Below are 13,561 nucleotides of genomic sequence, written 5' to 3' on the forward strand. Positions count from 1 at the left end.
GTGCCTCGCGCTTTGGGAGTGGGCTCACACGGCACCCACTTCCACGGCCCCTCCTTGGACTGGTCGCTGCAGCCACATTCATCCCCTTCCAGTGCCTCCCAGGATACAAACAGCCTTTTGTCTCTTCAGAACAGGGATTCTTGCTCCACTTTACAGATGGGGAAGTTGAGGTTTTTGAGCGGATGATTTTCCCCAAGGTTACAGAGATAGGAAATGACAGAAGACCGAATAGGCTCCAGGCAGCAGCGTCCCTTGTAGGGAGTGACTTACAAAGCCAGAGGTTATTAGGTTGACGGCAATAATTATCATTTTTTTCCATTTAAAAATGTGACTTTTTTTAATCGTACATGTTTATTTAGAAAAACTATTTAGAATATATGGATAAGAAAAAGGATAAAATAAGTCACTGTAACTTTACCCACCCAGAGATAATAATTTTTTAAATTGAATTATTGGGGTGACATTAGTTAATAAGATTATATAAGTTTCTAGTGTACTAATATAATACATCATCTCTGTTGCATTGTGTGTTCATCACCCAAAGTTTAGTTCCCTTCCGTCACCATATATTTGACCCCCTTTACCCTCTTCAACCCCTCCCCCATGCCCTTCCCCTTCTTCTTCTTTTAAAATGGATCAAATCTATTAATAATATTTAATGAGTACGAAAGCAGAAAATGTCTACGGTTTTCAATGCTGTAAAGCAATAACAGTAATAATGATAATGATAACAATGTGTCAGGCATTGTTCTAAGTGCTCTACACATATAACTGTTAATCCTCACACTAGCCCTTTTCTCCCCATGTTACAGATGAGGAACTGAAGCAGAGACCAAAGAACATGAGTGCTTTTACCGGAAACCCGGGATCTTCCTTGTCAGCTCTCCTTTCCCTCTCCCCTCTCATCCAGGCACTCACAGGCTCTTCAGTTCTACCCGGTTAACCTGTCTTGAATATGTTCTCTCCATCCTCACTGTCACACTCTGGTCTGAGTCACCATGGTTTCCTACAACAAACTCTTTCTTTGCCTCCCTGTTTCCACTCTTGCCTCTTCCCATGCATTCTCCACATGGCAACCAGGGTGATGAGTTCAAACCAAAAATCTGGTCTGTGACTCTCTACCCTAAAACCCTACAGTGGCCCCCATTACACGCCAGGAAAACAATCAAACCCCTTATAATGGTCCACTCAGCTTTACTTACCTCTCCAGCTACTCCTATCTCTTTAAGATTAAATCCTTCCAGCTTTGTCTTCGTTCTTCCAAGGCATGATTCTGTATCAGTGCTTTTGTACATGCAGCTTTCTCTGTCTGGAACTGTAATGGACTGGATTGTGTGCCCCACCAAATTCATATGTTAAGCCCTAACCCCCAGCGTGACTGTGTTTGGAGATAGGGCCTATAAAGAAGTAGTAAAGGGGGCTGGCTGAGTGGCACATTGGTTAAGAACTGGCTTGGGACACCAGAGGTCCCCGGTTCGGATCCCACATATGAGGGTGAGTGACACTGCCCTCTACAGCTAAGATGCTGAACAACAGCTCAACCTGGAGCTGGGCTGCCGTGAGTCGCCAGCAACGGCGACCGCGATGGTGTAGACCGCAGCCCCTGCTGCAGTGGATTGCCATGGGCTACAGTGAGTGGCCAGCAGCCCGTGTGAGCAGCCAGCGGCCATCCAGAGGCCGGCGACTGATCTGCCTCACCTGGGGAAGAACTCAATGATGGTGCCAACTTGGGCCAGTGAAGCAACGTCCTCCACAACTAGACTGAAGAACAAAAGGACAGCAACTTGTCTGTTCTCCTTACCCCCAATTCCTCAGCGCTGTTCCAATTCCCCAATAAAAATCTTAAAAAAAAAAAAAAGAAGTAGTAAAGGTTAAGGGAAGTTGTAAGAATGGGGCCTTGACCAAATAGGAATGGTGTCCTGATAAGAAGAGGAAGAGACACCACCAGAGCTCTCTATTTCTCTCTGTGCTCACACAGAGAAGAGGCCACATAAAGACATACTGAGAAGTTGGCTGTCTACAAGGCAGGAAGAGAAGTCTCCTAAGAAACCAACCCCGATGGCACCTTGATCTTAAACTTTTAGTTTCCGTAATTGTGAGAAAATAAATTTCTAATGCTTAAGCCACCCAGTCTGTGGTATTCTTTTATGGCAACTCCAGTAGACTAATACAGGAACAGTTCCTCATTCTTTAGGTCTGTCTTAAATATTCATTCATTCATTCATTGAGTTCTTACTGTCTACCAGGCATTGTTCTAGGAGCTCTACATATATTAAGTCTTAATTGTTTACTCAGGGAAGCCTTCTCTGAAAAGAGGTCATGTTTCCCTGTTATATGGTTTCAAACTTCCAGGTATTCCTCATATTTAAAATCTCAGATTTATGGGATCATTTCATCCATGCATTCAACAAATATTAAGCACCTACTATGTACCACACGCTGTCACAGGCACTTGGAGTGTGTAAGTGAACAAAATGGACACAAATCCTTGCCCTCAGGAGTGTTCTCTGTTTTCGTGATCATTCACAGTTCCTGGCACATAGTAAATGCTTAAGAAATGCTTGTAGAATGAATTACTGAATCAGGATTTGAATCTGTGATTCTTGTACCTAAAGTCACAGAACCACAGTTCTGTGCCAATGACAGGATCCTTTGTCATATTACCTGACTGCTATAGAAAAGTTGCCCCACAAAGAGGCTCAGGGTTTGGGATACCACGAGCACAGGGAATTCATCCATCCATCCATTTATTTATTTATTTATTTAGTCAACAAACATACATCAGATAAACGTGAATCAGGGCTGGGCCTTGTGTCCAGCATGGCAGTAGAACTGACCCAAGGTCATAGCTGTGTGTTCAAGGTCACAGAGCCAGGAGCAGAATCTAGTATAGGTAACGCACTTAATGCTTTTTCTTTGATGTCCTTTTCAGCCTGGGTCAGGTAAGTTTGAAGATACATGGGAGGCAGACACCATTCATTCATCCATTTATTTATTTAGGAACCACATATTGGACACTGACTCTTCCAGGCTCTGCGCGAGGGGAAGTCAAACTATACGAGATGCTGTCCTTGCCCTCCGGGAGGCAGCTTACAACGCAGGCTTGGAGACACTGAAAGTCGAGAAAGTTCTCAGTCCAAGGAGAAACAACCTCATAAATTTGCCTCAGAAACCCTCGGTCAGATGGGGAGAAACAATTCCTGTCCCCCCGGGAGGGGGGAACCATCTCTGGTGGTGAATACATAGTTCTTAACCCAGGAAAAGCCCCATTTGATGAGGGAGGCTCAGCTTGTCCCAGGGGATATCCCAGTCAAAAAGGGGGAACAGCCCTTGGCCCCCGGGAATTCCCAGGCTGACCCAGCTTTTGCTCTAGGAGAAGATTACAGTCTGGTGGGGGATATACAGAGCCCATCCTCAGGAAGTTCCCAGTCAGACCGGAGAGATAGGCTGAATATATCCACTCACTGCAAAATAGGAAACAATAGGAGAAGACATGCAGATCAAAACAGAACCCACTTCCATTCAAGTGAGTTAGCAAGTCTGCTGGTTTGTCTGAAAAGCAAGAACATTTTCAACAAGTGAATGCCGGAGGGGTAGGACAGTTGTGGACAAGTGGAAGAGGGAAAGGAACTTTCCTTCCTCTTCTTCCCTCCCTCCCTTCAGAAGGCCATTTCTGGAAGTCTCCAGTTCCTACGGGACCTGGGCAGCTGCTCCGCATCTAAGCCTGTCAGCCCCTCAGCTGTCACTCTGCTCCCAAAATAGTGGTGGTTGGGAGGAGGGAGAGAAGGTTGTTTATCTGGGATGGAGGTGGAGAAGGGGCATTAGCTGTGCCTAGGGAAGGGGTTCTGCTGGGAGGTTCCTGTCCCTTCTTGTATCTTTCTCTCATTCTTTGGGGTATGAGTGCCTGAGCCCCCAGGACTGCTCCTGAGCAGGGTGCTGGGGCAGAGGTTAGTCAGCACCTCCACGTGGTACTAACTGTCCAGTCTGGGGAGGGGGAGGGCCCTGAGTATCAATGACAGCCTCCAGGGGCACCTGACCCTGTGGCCAAATATGGTGTGGAGCCACTGGCAGAGGTGATAAAGTCTCCTGGCTGGGCCCTGGGAGGGGCAGACTGAGGCTGGCTGGTTCACGGGGGAGCTCAGAGGAGCAGCGTCACAGGAGGACAACCAAGAGCATTGTCTTTGTGAAGAAGTGAGCCAGCTGGAGTGTCCTTTGATCTGGAGAGAAAAGAGGGACCGACAAGGACTTTTAAGGTCTGCAATGAGAGTTCAGGCCTTTGGAGCTGTGGCTTCACCCGCCCAGCTGGGAGGGACAGAGAGGGAGGCACGGGGTCTCTGAGACCCCTCTCAACTCAGATCATGCTCTGAGCAAATGCTGTAATGTGTTTCTGGGTAATGGATTTGGGGGTGCTGGGGGTGGGTCCCTTCCGGGCAGAACCCTTACCTTCCATTCTGGTGGGAGGGGACTCTGGGGCTCCAGACCTCAAGCCAGGACTCCCGCCAGCCCTGGGTCTGGAGTGAGTGGCTGGCCACATGGAGCTGCCCTGTCCCAACAGATGGCAGAGGCAGAAGCAGTGCAGCTGAAGGAGGAAGGGAACCGGCACTTCCAGCTCCAGGACTACAAGGCCGCGACAAAGAGCTACAGCCAGGCCTTGAAGCTGACCAAGGATAAGGCCCTGCTGGCCACGCTCTATCGGAACCGAGCAGCCTGTGGCCTAAAAACGGTCTGGGGCAGGGTGGGAGGCTGAGGGCCCGGGCTGGGATGCAGGGGTGTGGAGGCAGCACCCTGGTCCTGATAGGAATCATACATCCCCCATTGTCCCAGTCCTCTCATCTGGACCCCTCAGGTTGGAGAAGGGCACCTTCCACTGCTTTCCCAGATCCACTGCCTGACCCACTCCTCTGGGAGACAGAAATTCCTCCAGATGGGAACCAGCCTTATGGGAACTGGCATTGTGGTGGGGGCTTCTCATATGTTATTTCGTGGCGTCTCAGTAACGCCCTGTGACATAGCTGTTGTTGTCATGCCCATACTGCAGATAAGAACCTCAAGGCTCAGGAGGGCTCAGTAATTTGCCCAAGATATCCCAGGTAGTTAGTAGCAGAACCTGGATTCAAACCCGAGTTTGCCTGATGCCAAAGATTGTTCACTTTTCCACTAGCAGTAAGGGGCCCATGCCCTGGGCCTCTGACCATTGGCAGCTCCAAAAAGTCCGCTCCTCTCCCCATGGGGACCCTCTCTGGTTGTCTCTGCATCGGGCCCACTTTAACCCAGCCTCCTTCTCCTTCTCAGGAGAGCTATGTTCAGGCGGCTTCAGATGCCTCAAGAGGTAAGCCACCTGCCTCTGCCCTTGTCCCACCCCCCTCAGCGTCCCTGTTTTGTCTGAGACACTCTTGACCCTTGTGGGAATTACAGATTGTGTGAATGCCATCCTTGGCATTATTGGTGGGGCTTCGTCTGCGCCATCCATACGTGAAAGGAGGCCTCCAGAAAAGCCATCCCTAAGTCACATTTTTGCAAATGGAGTTACATGTTAAATACATTGGGGCACCTTTTTTTCTTAAGAGAATGGTTTCTGGAAATCTTTGTCATGGTAATAACACCCATCCTCCTTGGTTGTAAATTAGGATATTTTCTTGGAGGGATCTCTAGAGCCAGTCCCATCAGCCCGTCCACTCTGTAGGAGTTGGGCTTCTTCTGGGGACGAACGAGGCACTAGGAGAAATAAACATAAAAAAAATAAACATAAATCAACATTGGCTTAAGCGCACGATCATACTGGGAAGGCTTCTCTGGGTTGTGGGTCTGTGTTGGGTTTTGATCTGGTTACTCTTCTTTTGGGAGAAACAGATAGCCTGGAATGAGTTCAGAAGGGAGGGAATCAGCTGGAAAGAGGACCTGGAAACGTATCCTGTGAAGAGCAGTCAAAGGAAGTGGCAATATTTAGCTCGGAGAAGGCAACTCCCAGGTGGGATGGAGGGTTGCCTTCAAACACCTAAAAGGCTGTCACGAGGAAGAAGGACTGGATTTCATATTGAGGGTTCCAGGGCTGGCCTGAGGATAAAAGGGCAAAGTTTCAGGTAGGAAGAGGGAAGGACTTTCCGAAGGAGCTGCCTGGCTGCTTTGAGAAGGAGGGATCGCCCACCGCTGGAGGTATTCAAGCACCAGTTGGAGGAGCACTAGGCAGTTATCATCATGTAGCAAGTTCCGGAGCATCAGGACTTGGGCGGGATGACCCTTAAGCTCCCTTCCAACCTTGAGACTATGATTTTTACTCCCTCCATAATAAAGGGGAGCTTTGGGCCAGATACTACACGTGGGTGGGTAATCTCCAAGGACGAGATTGGAGACAGTGGCAGGGGAGGAAGGAAGGTGGTCTGCAGTCCCCTGAGCCCCCCCCGCCTGTCTCCCTTGTAGCCATTGATATCAACTCCTCAGACATCAAGGCTCTGTATCGACGATGCCAAGCACTGGAGCACCTGGGGAAGTTGGACCAGGCCTTCAAGGATGTACAGCGCTGTGCTACCCTCGAGCCACGGAACCAGAACTTCCAGGAGACGCTGAGGAGGCTCAATACCAGCATCCAGGAGAAGGTGAGCCGGACCTCTTCCCACAAGCCTTGGATATTTCTCTCCATTCCAGCAGGGACATGTTAGGGTAGCAGGACATCAGGGCAGGGCTAGCCCGACCTCCACACCCTTGGATGGAGTGAACATGTGGCGCAGGCAGGTGCCACAGAACAGTCGAGCAGGTGCACCCATCTGTGAGTGATCAGAGGTGCTGTGATGCCTGTTTCGAGGGTGTGAGCCAGCCAGACTAGAACATGGGTCTTTTACATTCCAGATGGAGGTTCTTCTTTAAAAATTGCAACTTAGTATGTCTGCAACTCTTCCTCTCTTTCTAGGAGGGTAAAGGCAGCAGCATGAGATACCTAGGAATTGGGGTGGGGGTATTGCTGTGGGATAGAGCAGAGCCAGGAGCCAGTGGGAACTGGAAATCTTTGCTAGGACAATGGAGTGGGGTGGGGAGAACTTGGACCAGAGGTGAGGAAGCCTGCACCCTAGTCCTGTCTTCTCTAACAATTTTCTGAGGGACCCCTTGGGGTGTCGGATTCCCCTCTACAGGAGCAGGAGGGTAACTGATCACTCAGCTCCTTGCTCCAAGACTCAGTAACTCCCACGTGCCTGGGGCAGCCCCATGTTGGGGCCACAGCATGCTGTCTGGAATGCAGACTCAAGGGCTGAGGAACAACAAACTAAGGAGTGATTGGAGAAGGGGTATCAAATGAGAGACCCCTCCCTCCCCTGAAGGAAATGATCCCAGGATGGAAATAAGAGGGAGTGTGGACCAGCACAACAAAGTAGAAGGTACAGAAGGAGCTGATGAGATGGGGGATGTTGATCAGTTAGGTCATTTTATGAAAGCATCAGAGCATTGTGGTTGGGGGTTGGGATTGTGAGGGATGAGACATCCAAACATAACGGTTTTAATTTGCTTGAAGAGCTACTTGAAAGTTGCTTCAGGTTTCTGATCCTGGAGACATATTTCTGTTTTAGCCCATATTTAACTGTCTAATAGCTAACTGTTTACTAGACTCCAAAATTGGGGTGATGACCCCTTGACTTCCAAGACTTGTGATGACCGAATGGGATAGCGAATGTAACTAGACTGTAAGCTGTGGAGGGCAAGGACTGGATTTTGTTCACCATTTTATCCCTAGCATCTAAGCATCTACAACAGTGTCTGGCACGCAATAGTTGTTCAGTAAACGTTTGTTGAATGAATACATGAATGAATGACAGTGCAGGGGTAGATTCCCTAATATTCACGACTAACACGTGGACCCCTACCTGCTTCCTTCCCCACACCTTCCTCCTTCCTCAGCTCCGTGTGCAGTTCTCCACAGACTCGAGGGTACAGACGATGTTTGAGATCCTCCTGGACGAAAACAGTGAAGCAGATAGGCTGGAGAAGGTGAGTGCTGGGCAACCATGCGACCAGCAGAGGCGCACTCTGGACCCGCAGGGAAACGGTACTTCCCACTCAGGCCCCGCCCCAGCCTCTGGACAGTTGAGGGAGCCAGAGACTGGGCGTCTCCTTGGCGAACGGGGACAATAAGCACTTTAGCAATCAACATGAACTGTAAGAAGGGCAGAGGTTAGGGTGAGGTCAATGAAGAAAGTTATGTCTCAGAGCAGGATTCTGTCTTTATTTAAATTTTTGATGTTTTGTTGTTTTTTTTGTGGCATTGCATTGATTTTGGTATTTTGAGATTCTCACTTGCCTCACCCTAGTTTCCACCCTGAGAAGCAATGATACATTAAAATAATGTTTTATTTCATTAAAATATTGCAAAAAGTCATTCTGAAATACAAAAAGATTTACTTATAACACCATCCTCTTAGCCAAGTTTGTTGCATTTTTTTCAGTTCCCTTCTAGTCTTTTTTCAGAGGAAAAAAATTGAACATCCGAGTGTGTTTTACATTTATAAGAACTTGACATATAAAAAATTGAAAAGAAGGGCCGGCCGAATGGCTCAGTTGGTTAAGAGCTCGCTCAAGAGTTTGAGCTCTGAGCAACAGTGGTTCGAGGCCAGCCCGAGCTGAGCAGCCGCTAAGCTGCCAATAGGTAGCAGGATGGCTCAGCTAAAAAAAAAAAAAAAAAAAATTGAAAAGAAACCTTGACAGACAATGCCTGGGGAATTTTTGTTATTTTTATTGTCAATAAGTCCATGTAATGTGCAAATATTCTTTATAACAAACTCTTGTGAGGACTTACTGCTATAGATAAAAGCACTTTTGAAAAGTACAAAGCCCTTGACCGATAGAGTGATGATGGTTCTGGTCATACTTGCTTGGAATTCTCTAATCAGCTCCCTTCCCAGCATCCCACTGTCCATCTTTTAACCCACCTCCTCCTTCTACTTCTGCTTCTTGAGTTCTTCAACCAACCCTGGGTTCTCAGGTCCTGCTTCAGTCCTCCTCTCCTGATCTGGGGCCTTTTAAGTTTCATGTGTCCTCAGGTTGGAAGGCTTTAGGATGGGAAGACACTTGGGAAACTTCTAGCTCAACTGCCTAATTTTATGGACAGGAATCTAGGGACCAGAGAGATGCTATGACTTGCCCAAGGTCACACAGCTAGTAGGTAGCAGAATCAGAACTCAAACCCAGGACGTTCAAGACCCATCTCACACTCTCTCTGCCCACCACCTTCCACCTCCTGAGGAGAAACCCTTGCAACTTCAGATTACCCTGAACAGCTAAACAAACAAAATGCCAAAACCGTATTTAAGGAACTATTTAAAGGAAAATAATTCTCTGTGTAAAAACACTTCACTTTTGTTAAAAGATAAATTGAGGCATATTAAAAATTTTAAGAGTTTATTTGGGCAAAATCAATTTGAATTGGGCAGTGCCAAAACAGGATGGGGTTAGGAGCGCATCACAAACAGAAGCTAGGGGGGAAGACTTATGGAAAAAAAGGTGGAAGCAAAGCAAGGAAATTATTTTATTAATTAAGCAGTTGCACTATTTGGGAAAGCTTTGTTGGCTGTAATGGGTTGTTCTTAAATTTGCACTTTTTTATTTTTATTTTTATTTTTTTTATTGGGGAATTGGGGAAGGGGAACAGCCAAGTTGTTGTCCTTCAATCTTAGTTGTGGAGGGCGCAGCTAGTTCAGCTCCAAGTCCAGTCACCATCTGGCCACCCATCAGCAGCTCACGGCCGCTCAGCTCAAGGTGTCGTGTGCCCACCATCCCGTTAGGGAATGGAACCGGAAACCTTGTTGTTAGGAGCATGTGCTTTCACCAGCTGAGCCATCCTGCCAGCTGTTGGCAGCTCAGTGGCAGCTCAGCTTTGGCGCAGCTCTGGCACAGCTCACTGGCCCATGTGGGAATCAAACCGGCTACCCTATTGCTCAGAGCCCGTGCTCTTCACCAACTGAGCCACTCGGCCAGCCCAAGTTTGCATTTCTTAACCTTGAGGTATTACAGGCTTAGGGTTTGATTTGCTGAGTTAGGCTACTAAAGCATTAAAGCCACCTTGGTCTAATGGCCTCTATGTTTAATTAATTGAACACTTATCTACCATTTTTTACTCCTTATCCATAAGCATATATACACAGTTTTATTTTCACATAAGTGCAATCAGAGGGAACCTATGATTCTGATTCTGCTTACCAATGTTTTTTCTAAGTGGCTCGGTAGTCTTTTATTTATGACTTTAATGACTGTAATATAGTTCATCAAGTTGGTCTTTATGCACATTACTGTGTTTTTTCTTTTGAATTATGTTCTCAGGCTCTGTTTCCAGGAGATAGATTATAGGGTGGAAGAATATTAAAGATGCTTTGAAGACCCAATCCTCCCACCAGCCCCTGCACTTGGCCCATGGCCAAGGCTTTGGCAGCTAAACCTCCCTCCTGACCCTACATTGTCTGTTCCCTCCTTCAGGCCGCCAACAACCTTATTGTACTAGGCCGTGAAGAAGCAGGAGCTGAAAGGATCTTCCAGAACAATGGAGTGGCCCTGCTACTGCAGCTTATGGACACCAAGAGGCCTGAGCTGGTGCTGGCTGCAGTGCGGACCCTGTCGGGCATGTGCAGTGGCCACCGAGCTAGGGTGAGGGCCTGGATGTGGGGTGTTTGGCATGAATGGCTACCCAGGCGAGAACGTATGGCAGAGATAAACAGACCCTGATGCAAAGTCTAAAGTGTTCTCCCCAGCCTTGGTTGTATGGTCTCAGATTCAACAGAGATTGTCCCTTTGTTTTTCCTTTGAGCTGGAAATGGGTCTGTGCAAAGATAAGGTTATTGAAACTAGTTCATGAGGAAGTGCTGAATGCAAAGGCTATGATAGTTTCCACTTTTTCATACTAAGTCTTCAAAACCCAGTGTGTATTTTGTACTTACTGTGCATTTCAATGTGGATTTGCCGCATTGCAAGTGCTCAGTGGCTCCATGTGGCTGGTGGCTCTAAACCTCTGGAAAGGAGCCTGGCTTGTGTTGAGGGCATTCCCAGACAACAGACCCCACGAAGCATGGGCTCCCTGGGCTTATCTTCCTACTGCATGGAGCCATTATCTCCCACTCCATAACCTGCATGACAGCCGGAAGGGAAGGGCAGACAGCTGACTGTGGTTCTTGCCGAGGGTCTAGGCCACTGCGATTCTCCATGGAGTCCGGATAGACAGAATCTGTAGCCTCATGGCGGTAGAGAATGAGGAGATGTCTCTGGCCGTCTGCAACCTGCTCCAGGCCATCATTGACTCTCTGTCTGGGGAGGACAAGCGGGAGCATCGTGGGAAGGAGGAGGCCCTGGTTCTAGGTAAGAGACATTCTTCAGTTTTGGTTCAAGGCGGTAAGGGCGAGGGAAAGTCAGTTACCACTTCCGACTGGGCATTCCCTGTGTGTGGAAGTGGCCTGGTTTTATTTTTGTACTTATTTTCTGACGATAAAAGTAACAGATGCATGGCAGCATTATGTATAATAGCTTAAAGGTGCTTCCACAACCCAGAGGTGTCCATCAATGGATGAATGGATAAACAAAATGCAGTACAGCAGGTCCTTGAATAATATAATTTCATTATAACATTGATGAGATACCATAGGAACTTAACTGTTGCTTATATACAACTGCCTACAGTAAATTGAGTTTTTTTTTTAAAGATTTTATTGGGGAATTGGGGGAGGGGAACAGTGTTGGGAAATTGGGGAAGGGGACCAGAAGTTGTTGTTCTTCAACCTTTGTTGTGAAGGACACCAGTCGCCATTTGGCTGCCTGTCAGCAGCTCGTGGCCTCTAAGCTCAAGGTGCTGTGTTCAATTTTAGTTGCGGGTGGGCATAGCGACCATCCCATGCGGAAGTCGAACCAGCAGCCTTGTTGTTAAGAGCGCACTCTCTATCCAGTTAACAATCCGGGCGGCAGCTCAGCTCAAGGTGCCGAGTTCAGTCTTAGTTGAGAGTGGGTGTAGCCCACCATGGAACAGGCAATCTTGTTACAGCAGCTGAGCCATCCGGCCACCTGTTGGCAGCTCAGCGACAGCTCAGCTGGGGTGCAGCGTCACTGGCCCATGTGGGAATCCAACCGGCGGCCCTGTTGCTCAGAGCTCGCGATCTTAAGCCAAGTCTTAACCAACTGAGCCACTCGGCTGGCCCAAAATAGGTTTTGTTATATGCTGTTTCTCTTAAAATCTCAGAACCTCGACAACATTAAGTGAGGACTTTTACTTTGTGTGTGTGCGCACGCGCGTGCACACACACAGGCACACACACACACACACACACACACACACACACACATACACATGATTGAATATTATTCAGCCTTAAAATGGAATGAAATTCTGAACCATGCTACAACATAGATGAACCTTATGTTAGGTGAGGACATTATGTTAAGTAAAATTAGCCAGTTACAAAAAGACAAATACTGTATGCTTCCACTTAAATGCAGTTTCTAAAATCATCCAACTCATAGAAACAGGAAGTAGAATGGTGGTTGCTCAGGGCAGGGGAGGAGGGAATGAGGAGTTGTTTAATGGATACAGAATTTCAGTTTGAGATGATGAAAAAGTTCTGGGTAGATAGTGGTGATGTCTACACAACAATGTAAATGTACTTAATGCCACTGAGCTGTACACTTTAAAATGGTTAAAATGGTAAATTTTATTTTATACATATTTTATCACAATCTTCAAAAGTACCAGGCTTATTGGAGAAATTTAGAAAACTTTAAAAATATGTAAAGACGAAAAAAACTAAAAACCTGCAACCACCCCTCCAGATAACCACTATAATCACTGCCTTTTTTCTAACCATCCATATAAATCTTTCAATTCATCCATATTAATATCTATTTAATAAAATTGGAATTTGCCTATGAATAATTTTGTGTTTTTTCCTTCACCAAGCATTATATTAGTATTGAATACCACTTAATATTCTTAAAAAAGATTCGTTTTGACTTTAATAATGATTAATTTGTTTTATCATTATTCATATAGACTCATGTTTCTTTCTGCACATCCAGGCCCTAGGCATAATTTTGCCTGGGAGGATCACAGAGGCAGGTCATGCATAGGAAACTTGATTTTAAATAATTTCATCATACTCCATTGTATGGATGTATCATCCATAATTCATCAACCAGCTCTATATTATTGGAGATTAAGATTGTTTCTAATTGCATGCTTATAGAAAACCCTTCAATTCTTTACATAAATCTGAGTTTGCATTTGTAATTATTTTCTTGGAACAAATTCTGGAAATGGAAGTACCTGGTCACAGGCTGTGAACATAACTAATATTCTTTCTCTATCTTACTTTCAAATTCCTTTCTGAGAGGGTGCAACAATTTGAACTCTTACCAAGAGATGATAACAGTTCCAGTCTCAAATTATTCTCACCAGATTTAAATACTATCATTTCTAAAGATATTTTCTTTTTCAGTAGGTAAAAATTATCTTGTGTGAATTTTTTTTTTTTTTTTTTTTTAGCTGAGCCATCCTGCTACCTATTGGTAGCTTAGCGGCTGCTCAGCTCGGGCTGGCATCGAACCGCTG

General features: G+C 46.5%; 1 protein-coding gene across 2 annotated transcripts in view; it reads left to right on the forward strand.

The window, feature by feature from the left end:
* The first annotated feature begins 4,060 nt into the window (after window positions 1-4,060).
* The window catches only part of UNC45B (unc-45 myosin chaperone B), a 29,333-nt gene continuing 19,832 nt past the window's right edge, over window positions 4,061-13,561 (forward strand). For both annotated transcript variants that reach the window (XM_019626844.1, XM_019626845.1), the window contains exons 1-7: window positions 4,061-4,253; window positions 4,556-4,723; window positions 5,293-5,329; window positions 6,418-6,593; window positions 7,885-7,974; window positions 10,453-10,620; window positions 11,157-11,325. In XM_019626844.1, the coding sequence (XP_019482389.1) occupies window positions 4,556-4,723; window positions 5,293-5,329; window positions 6,418-6,593; window positions 7,885-7,974; window positions 10,453-10,620; window positions 11,157-11,325 (808 nt within the window). In that variant the 5' untranslated portion in view covers window positions 4,061-4,253. The remainder of the gene's footprint in view (window positions 4,254-4,555; window positions 4,724-5,292; window positions 5,330-6,417; window positions 6,594-7,884; window positions 7,975-10,452; window positions 10,621-11,156; window positions 11,326-13,561) is intronic.

This window comes from Hipposideros armiger, unplaced genomic scaffold (assembly GCF_001890085.2).
Source record: "Hipposideros armiger isolate ML-2016 unplaced genomic scaffold, ASM189008v1 scaffold_692, whole genome shotgun sequence".
Lineage (NCBI taxonomy): Eukaryota > Metazoa > Chordata > Mammalia > Chiroptera > Hipposideridae > Hipposideros > Hipposideros armiger.